At 38.4% G+C, this 9,513-nt stretch overlaps 1 protein-coding gene across 6 annotated transcripts in view; it reads left to right on the top strand.

Moving 5' to 3' along the window:
- The window catches only part of ASCC1 (activating signal cointegrator 1 complex subunit 1), a 109,890-nt gene that overhangs the window by 1,876 nt on the left and 98,501 nt on the right, over window positions 1-9,513 (top strand). For 5 of the 6 annotated variants that reach the window (XR_816208.4, XM_059882557.1, XM_010820598.4 and 2 more), the window contains exons 2-4: window positions 196-331; window positions 1,231-1,330; window positions 5,409-5,506. Coding sequence is in view for 5 of the 6 variants with exons in the window: in XM_059882557.1 (XP_059738540.1) it covers window positions 196-331; window positions 1,231-1,330; window positions 5,409-5,506 (334 nt within the window). In the remaining variant the exon portion in view is untranslated. The remainder of the gene's footprint in view (window positions 1-195; window positions 332-1,230; window positions 1,331-5,408; window positions 5,507-9,513) is intronic. The other variant, XM_059882556.1, reaches the window with a different exon arrangement.

Raw genomic sequence — 9,513 nt, 5'->3', positions numbered from 1 at the left:
TTGTAATCACTTTTTTTGAGGAATGCTGAATAGATTGCAAATTACTGTCTTGAGTGTGCCAGGAGTGGAATAGTGTAGTGGAAAATGCAGCAATTGACTTAATAAAACAGCTTCTAGATAGGGGAAATCTAGTGGAAACAGTAATGCTTTTGCTTAGGGTGTACTATGAACTGATGCCCAATTCTGTCCTTGTAGGCCTGTATAAAGATCCACATAATCATGGAAGTTCTGCGTCCACAGCTTATAAAAATTGGTGGACGGGTTTATAGGAAGAATCCCATCCAAGAACAGACTTATCAACATGAAGAAGAAGATGATGACTATTACCAAGGTAATCTTAGTTGCTCTTTGGTCAGATTAGAAGTACAATGTTATCTGTATTGTAGAAGCAATTCTTTGTTTCAGTGTTTCTGTGTGAGCACTGAAATTTGACTTGTTGGCCCCTCATAGCTCCCTTGTTGATTCTGAGTGGGCTGGTAATTTAGTTTGATGAGGTATTCTCAGTTCATAAGTTAAGTTGTGTCATCTTTGTGCAGAGGCTTAAATGTAATAAGGGGTAATTTTAGTTAGCTATTAATATTAACAATTAATTATCTGTGGTAAAATTAAGTTCTTTTATCTGTAAAGCTATGAACTAGTTTTTATGAATTGTTGAAATAAATGAACATATGCCCAATATTAACTGTTATTGTTGTGTCATAATTTTTCTTTTCTTCTCTGCAGTCATATACAGGCAGTTTCAAATATACAACTGACGTGGCTGTTTCCCTTTAGCCCTGGGGCCTTGAGCTCTTTTATTTCAGCCTCCTGTTTTCTCTTTGTCTCACTCCTGCCTACCTCATTCACTGAGGTGATTTTGTGTCCTAATACTAAAAACCACTGAGTTGTACATTTTAAGAGGATGAATTTTATGTGAATTATGTCTTCGTAAAATAGTACAAAAGATTTATTTCTGGGAGAAAACAATTAAATAGTGGTATGTAGATACTCCTTTTCCAAGGTTCCAGGATTGGAAGATTTAAAATAGTCATGTGTTTTTATTCTTTATTTGTTTGTCTAAGAGCAGGTGAGGAGGAATGTTGGAGCAGTGTTCTGCAGTGTAACGTGTATGGCTGTTCTTTTTGTGTGTGTGTTGCTTTTCTTTAAACCTTAAGAATAGTTGGACAGCTGAGGAGAAGAAAGACTGTTGTCCACAGAGCAACTGAGTGAGGTGTTATGGTTTCTGTGCAGGCCTCGTGGAGTGTGCAGAAGAGCCCTGTGAAACCTACGAGGTGGTGCAGACCCCACAAGGTTTCCGATGTACCGTGAAGGCCCCCAGCCTACTCTACAAGTGAGTGATGCCCCTTGGCAGCTTCATGGGGAGGCACTTCCAGGAAACTTAGAAGGAAGCTGCTGCTTCTCTTTTCCACACTTATTATAGTACTTACTAGTGACAAAATGGTTTAGTGTTTAACATCCTAGAATTTCTAAAGACTAATTGCAGATCAGTTTCATCGTTCCATATACATCACCAAAGCCTGTTGATTTTTGCCTCTTAAGTATCTTTTGAATCCACCACTTACTTTTTCTTTATAGCCATTCTGCTACCTCTTCTGTGGATTATTTCAAATAGCCTACTTACTGGTCTCTCCACATTGATTGTTGCTCTCTTCCAATCAGTTCTTCACATTGAGGGTGGAATAATCTTTTTAAAAGGAAAACCTGATTATTTTATTAACTTTGCTTGAAATCCATTAACATTCTTCCATGGAAGATGGAATTTTATTCCATTAGAGCAGTGGCCAAAATCTTGAACGTGACTTAGCCAGCCCTGCATTTTTCAGTTTCAGCTCACACCACTCTTTCTCTGGCTTTGCACTTAAGTTTAACTGGTTTTCTTCAGTTCCTCAAATGTTCTGGGTTCCTTCCTACCTTCTAGCTTTGGCATATGCTGTTCCCTTTCCTTACATTACCTAGTTATTAATATATTCTCCTTCCTTAGGGAAGCTTGTTTTGACACCGGCATCCCCACCCGCCACATTGATTACCGTAGTATATGTTTTCATTACACCACTACTTTTCTTTTATAGCATTTCTCAAGCCTCATGTTTATATTTATTTGTCAGCTAGTTGATGTTTCTTCCCCTAGACTGGAAACTACTTGAAGGCAGGAATGTGTCTGTTCTGTTGTCCTCCAGTTCTTGTCAAAGACTAAAATGCTTTTTCCGGAATCATCTTTAGTTTTAAATTGCTTGGAAGCTTTGTGATCATTTCAGTCTGTGCCTGCTTGCCTTCGTGTTGATCATATTCTGTCTCTTATTAACCACTAATATCGTTAGCTCTTGTAGCTGGCTGGCTTCTTTTGGGCTTGCACCTCTGAAGATAGGATGGTCTAGGAAGTCATAGATTGTATTTCTGTGTTGTACCGATGAATAAAGTCTGTCTATACTTCTCTATGAGAGAAGGTCTACAAATACAGAGTCATACACCTTTAAGTTCCAAGAGGCAAATAGTTGCATGTTTTTCAACTTGAGAATTTTCTGAAACACCTAATGAGGATGACATTTCTCTCCTGGAATGGGACCAAATGAGAAACCAAATGCGAATCCTGACAGCTCACTTTCCTCTCAGGTTTCAGGCACATTTTCTAATAAGAAATGTGATTTTAGAAAGCTGTGACTCAGATTCCTTGTAAAAATCAATGCAACATGTCTTCCTTAATGTATATATTTGTTACTGCTAAGGTATGTAAAGATTCCTTAAATGTCTGATTCTAACCATATGACCTTTTGAATTTTATATATTCTAAATACTCATTTTGTTCCAGATGACTTGCATGTTACATTAAGTATTGGTTCTGCTAAATCCTAATTAATAGACAATATTTACTAGGAAGACTTCTTTCTTTTTTCCTTTCTTCTTCCTTCCTTCTCTTCCTCTCTTCCTTCCTCTCAGTCTTATTGACAAATGATTGACCTACATGGAAGATTTCTTTCTGAAGAATCATTTATGTAAGCTTATTTGGTCCAAGGAAGAAATTAGTTGACCAAACTAACTTATAATCTAAGTCTAATAGTGGTGCACATGTCCACAGACGAGGTCTAATACTGTGGCTGTCAACTTCAGGTACAATTAGAATCACCTGGGGAGTTTTAAAAACTCCCAATACCTAGGTGTACCCCAGACCAGTTGAGTCTGAATCTCTGGGAGCTGAACCCAGGCATCATTAATTTTTATAGCTACCCAGGAGAAGGCAATGGCAGCCCACTCCAGTACTCTTGCCTGGAACATCCCGTGGGCGGAGGAGCCTGGTAAACTACAGTCCATGGGGTCGTGAAGAATTGGACACAACTGAGTGACTTCACTTTCACTTTCATGCGTTGGAGAAGGAAATGGCAACCCACTCCAGTGTTCTTGCCTGGAGAATCCCATGGAGAGAGGAGCCTTGTGGGCTGCCGTCTATGGGGTCGCACAGAGTCGGACACGACTGAAGCGACTTAGCAGCAGCAGCCAGGTGATTCCAGTGTGTAGCCAAGATTGAGAACTACTTGATCTGGCAAGAATTTCTACTTATACAATAAACGAGTCATCCTTTCACTGTTTATCTGTATTATTTTAGTGAATGCTTTAGACTTTCCGTGTAAACCTCTTTTGGGTCTGTCTGTACTCTTAACTGGAAGGATGCCATCATGGCTTTAATGAGGATGACATGGTCTGTACTGAGCTATGTGCCAGTCACTGGGAAGTCCTTTTATATATGATCACATTTAATCCTTACGACCAACCTTATGATACTTAGGTATTATTCACTCCATGTTTTTAAGTGAAGTAGTGGGGTACCATTGCCTTCTCCGAAGTAGTAGGCTAAGAGTGGTTAAATGACTTGGCCAAGGTTTGTTTGCTTCTAAAGCCTCTTTAACCTCAACCACTTCCCTTTCTAAGGTGCCTAGACTATTAATAACACTTTGAACCAACAACTTTATGAGAGGTTTGTCCACTAGCCATGTGCTAACAAATAGGAACCTGACTGAAAATACCCCTTTATTGATAAGACCTGGAAAGACAAAGGCTGAGGGGGTTGGTGCTACATAGTCCCTAGCTCAGCACAGAGAAAAACTACATGGAAACTGTGGAGTTCCAGTCCTCCTCTGAACATCTTGTTTTATAAAAAGCGGCTTACTACAATAAATCTTAAAGGAAATAATCAGACTTGGTTATCCCATGTAAAAACAAATACAGGAATTTTAGACATAGTCACCAATGCTGTGAATGAATGTGAAGTCGCTCAGTCGTGTCCGACTCTTTGCGACCCCGTGGACTGTAGCCTACCAGGCTTCTCCGTCCATGGGATTCTCCAGGCAAGAATACTGGAGTGGGTTACCATTTCCTTCTCCAGGGGATCTCCCCGACCCAGGGATTGAACCCAGGTCTCCCGCATTGGAGGCAGACGCTTTAACCTCCGAGCCACCAGGGAAGCTCACCACCAATGCTGTAGTGTACTGTAATTGAAATCATCGAAGTCAAAATACTGTTGATGAGGAAGTTTTTTCTCTTAACTTTATGGTCCTGTGATGGTCTCTTAGTGCTTTATTTAGACTCTGAAACTTTTCTCCTGGGATCCAGTAGTCTCATTTGCCTTGATACATCTAATTACTATGGGTTCCAGAAGATAGCTTTGGATGGTCAGAATTATTTATACTAGGAGGCCTAAGTAAGTAATGTGAGCCAATAGATGATTGGAGTCAATAAAAGACAGTAGGAAGTGGCAGGGATTGTGATGAATTCATATTCCATTTTCAGAAATGAGCTCATGTTCCAGCCTGTTTTTGCCATTGAGTAGACAGATCTCCTAATTTTTTGAAAGAACTTAGAAGTCTATATTTTTTAGGTGAAATTTCCCAAACAACACATGTCTATGTGTTTGAATTCAGTCTGAGGGTTACCTCTTTCTGTGCTTGCATCTTGGTTGGTGGACCCTGCTCTTTGCTAAGCTCTTTACCATTATTTAATGAATGAAGGATAATTCCCTTAGGATGAATTCAAAATGTAGTTAATTTGCTCTCAAAGAGGGCAAGATTTTCCCCCTTCAAACTGTAGACCCATTCAAGTGTCCAATGAGACTATGCTAGCTTTTCTTTCACTTAACTGCAGACCCAGATTTTGAATCTAGTTTTGAGAAGCAAACAGGCATTGGGTATAATTATTCTTTCTATGCATTGAATTGGCTGTAGGACATCGTTTTGTCAGTGAATATAATGCAACACGTTCTATAAAGCTATATGACTTGTAATTTCCTCTACGAATACTGAGTTTTTACTGAAGCACTCTTCTATGAGGGAGTATCTCTGGCCACATATGATTTAAATATGATGGAGTTCTTTATTCGGGTATATTTTGACTTACATTAATTAACTTTCTCTATATTATAGGCATATTGTTGGAAAGAGAGGGGACACTAGAAAGAAACTAGAAGTGGAGACCAAAACTTCTATTAGCATTCCTAAGCCTGGACAAGAAGGAGAAATTGGTGAGACTCTATATATGTTTGCAGTCACTTTTGTATGTGTATGGAATAATGTGACCCAACTGAGTTTGATGATTATATTTTTTGTGTGGTTCTGTAGCTATTGTCCTTTTTATATCAGTATCAGTCTCTCAGATGAGGAAAGATGTACTTACACAGCCTTATCTTGATTTGAGTACCTGGGCCTTAATTTGATACTTTACTACACACTGATGGAATAAAGCTTCCAGATTTTGTTGTGGACTAGGCGATTTCTTGTATGCTTCAGTAGCTTGAAATGGAGTTTGTGAATTATTTCAGGTTAGAATTAGAGGGAAAAAGTGAGATCAGCAAATTTGAAATGAGGTTCAGCCCTTTCCCTATTAGTTATCTTGTTTGTATCTTGCTTTGTAGACTAGGAAGGAAATTGTAAGAATAATAATTAAAACAACAACCTGATTCAAGTAAGTGTTCAGGTGAGGAAAAGTAGTTTAGCAATAGAAACCATGTCAGAAAGTTCTGTACTAAAGCATCAATGTGAACCAGGTGCACAGACTTGTGTTGTAAAGTGACTTTGAGTGAGGGGTACTGAAGGGACAATTTTTAAAACAGTAGGAATTTTTCAGCCTCAAGTAAGTGCAGCAGCCTCCAATAATCCATTTTCCATAAACATTCATGGATTGTATTAAGTCTTAGGAGAAAAGAATTATAAGTACTCTTCTTATTTTGTTCTATGTAAAAATAATCACTGTGGCAGATAAGTAGCAGTTGACTTTAGAGTGGCTGTCCAGAAGAACTTTCCATGATGGTGAGTATGTTGTATATTTGCAGTATCCAAAGAGCCACTAGCCACTCGTGTGAGTACTTGAAATGTGGCTAATGTGACTGAGGAACTGAATTTTAAATTCTATTTAATTTTAATTCATTTATCTTTTAATTTAACTAGCTGCACGTGGGCTCCTATTTTGGACAGTGAAGTGCTGGAGTTTTCCCTAGCCCCTTGGTAACGAGTAAACTCTTTTTTGTTTTTTGGCCACGTGGCATGTGGGATCTTCATTCCCTGACCAGGGATTGAACTGGCAGCCCCTGCATTGGGAGGGTGGCGTCTTAACCACTGAACCAGGGAAGTCCCCATGAGTAAACTCTTAACTTCAGAACTTTAATGACATTTTTGAAGGACTCCCATTAAAATAGATATTTAGTTCATTAGAATTACTGTTTTAAAAAAAAAAAGCTTGTGTCTTTCCCTAAGTGTTAAAGTTCAGGCTACAAATACTGAAGTAATTTTATTAATTGCATTAAAGCTTATTTCTCTTTTTCTGATTTAAAAATTAATACATGCTTTCAAAAAGAAAAGCTTGTAGAAATTATATGTAAAGTATAAAGGAAAGTCTTTTATGTTATGAACTTCAGCCATAATTGTTGCTAACAGTTGAATCTGTTCCCCATTTTTTTCTATGAGTATAGTAACAGATGGCTAATAATTTTTATTTTGGTAAAAATTATAACAGGCAATAAATGTGAAGACCTTAGCCATTTTAAGATACTGGAGTCATTCCAAAACTTATCCAGAAAAGGTTAGACAGGTTATTGACTTGAAAGCCAAAATATTTCAGTGTGAATAATAAGGGTGTTTAATTGTTAAAAGTAAGAATTTAGTGGAACTAATTTAATTGAAAAGCAAGAGGATAAACTGGCTTATTAGTCTTGTAGGGAAGTAAAGTATATAAAAAAATTGAATTTACTGGTTACAGTAAATTGGGTTCTGATGTGAAATCAAAACTGCAGTTGCATTGATATGGTATATGCTGTAATTAGTTGTTTTGCCTCTCCTAAATTAGAGAAACTAGAGAAGAAAATGATCTGGTAGGTTTCAATTTGCTTCCCTGGTGGCTCAGATGGTAAAGCGTCTGTCTGCAGTGTAGGAGACCCAGGTTCGATCCTTGGGTTGGGAAGATCCCCTGGAGAAGGAAATGGCAGCCCACTCCAGTATTCTTGCCTGGAAAATCCCATGGATGGCAGAGCCTGGTAGGCTACTGTCCATGGGGTTGCTAAGAGTCAGACACTGAACGACTTCACTAATTTGTCCTCTAGATAAGAATTTGGTCTAGTCTGTTTTGAAGCCTCAGGCAGTGGGATATAAGAATGATTTTTTTGTGCGTGTTTTAGCTGTATCCGATTCTTTGCGACCCCATGGACTGTATTTGGCCAGGCTCCTCTGTCCATGGGATTCTCCAGGCTTTTAAAATTATTTTGTCATTTTAGTTATGCAGTTGGTTTTTATAAAGTTCCACATTAGTGCCCTTGTTTTCTTCCTCTGTATCTCTTGTTGTAGTCCTTAGACCCATGTCAAGTAAATTCTGACCCGCTCAGATATTTGTAGTTTTAGAATATTTCTAACCTCATCATATTTGCTCTGTAGTCATTGTTTGCTCAACTTTGAATCTTTTTCTGGAAATAAGTCTGAGCACCTTTGACATGCCCTTAGCAGTTTTCTGTGTTAAAAAAATGAAAACATCTTACTAGTCTTATTCTCTGCCAAACTACCTTCTTAGTGCAAAAGGATAGATATAGTAGGAGTTTTAAGCTTCCCTCCCCTGCATACCTTTTTCTTTTAGTCTCTTACCATATTTTTTTCCTTGTACAGAGATAGTTATAGTTTCTACTTTAACATTGTTCCAGTTTACCATTGAGTCCTCCTTTGTCAGTCTTTCTATGGCACATTATTTGAATGCCTGCTTGGACACTTCCCTTCACCGGGCATTTGAATCTTTTGGATTCTCAAAGTGTTCTACTGAAAATACAATTATATCATCAAAAAAATACTGTATCTCTACTTCTTAATTTTTTTGTGCGTGCTTGCCAAGTCGCTTCAGTTACGTCTGACTCCTTGCGACCCCATGGACTGTAGCCGGCCAGGCTCCTTTCCTTTGTCCATGGGATCCTCCAGGCAAAAATAACTGGGGTGGGTTGCCATGCCCTCCTCCAGGGGTCTTCCTGACCCAGGGGTTGAACCTGAGTCTCTTACATCTCCCGCATTGACAGGTGGGTTCTTTAGCACTAGTGGCATTTGGGAAGCTCTCTTACATTTTTTGGTTATGACTTATGTCAATTTTCTATTTAGGCAAACAGGTTTTAGGCTTTCTGTTCATTCATTCACATGTGCGTGCGTGAGTGCTCAGTTGCTTAGTCGTGTTTGACTCTTTGTGACCCTATGAAATGTAGCTTGCCAGGCTCCTCTGTCCATGGGTTTCTCCGGGCAAGAATACTGGAGTGGGTAGCCATTTCCTCCTCCAGGGAATCTTCCCGACTCAGGGATGAAACCAGTGTCTCCTTAGTCTCCAGCTGTGGCAGGCAGATTCTTTTATCATTGGAATCCCAGTTCATTCATAATTTACTTCTTTTCCCAGAAATTTCCATCTTGTTTCTTTACAACAAAATGGATATGATAATTTCATTTTCATTAAAAAAAATAGGCTGTTCTTGTAGAAAATTTCAAATGCTTTAATGGGAAGTATTAGGACAAATAAATGGAATTATTTGTTCCATTCCAAGCAACTTCTGCAGTTGCTTGGAAGGAGCAAGCTTTGTGGTTTTGAAAGTACATAGCAGATGTTGCTACTATTGGAGTTAATACTTCAGTATTTCACATCATATTCGGAAGTCTGTCCTTGCCTCTTTAGTAAGTCCTCCATTGAGATGGCAGTTTTGGTCACTGTCCTATCTTCTGCGTCTGTCCTTAGCTTCTGTTTTGAACCAAGCACTGCCAGTTCTGGAACCTAGAGGTTTAATCTCTATTAAACAGAGGTTATGTAATCCTTAAATGATTTTTTTTTCTGTACAGATTGTAGTGTAAGGTTTTGTGGTTTTTCCTCTTATTTTCATTTATATATAAAGACAGCCCAGATCAGAGAAGACCAAGTTACATTAAGGTGTGGAAATTTTATATCCATACATACAATGCAGATATAGATAAACATTTTTACTTAACCTTGTATTTTTCATACAGTTAGGGTAGGATCGTATATATT

The sequence above is a fragment of the Bos taurus genome, chromosome 28 (assembly GCF_002263795.3).
Source record: "Bos taurus isolate L1 Dominette 01449 registration number 42190680 breed Hereford chromosome 28, ARS-UCD2.0, whole genome shotgun sequence".
In the NCBI taxonomy this organism is placed as follows: domain Eukaryota; kingdom Metazoa; phylum Chordata; class Mammalia; order Artiodactyla; family Bovidae; genus Bos; species Bos taurus.
The sequence above is the reverse complement of the archived record's forward strand: the minus strand, read 5'-3'. Positions and strand labels throughout refer to the sequence as shown.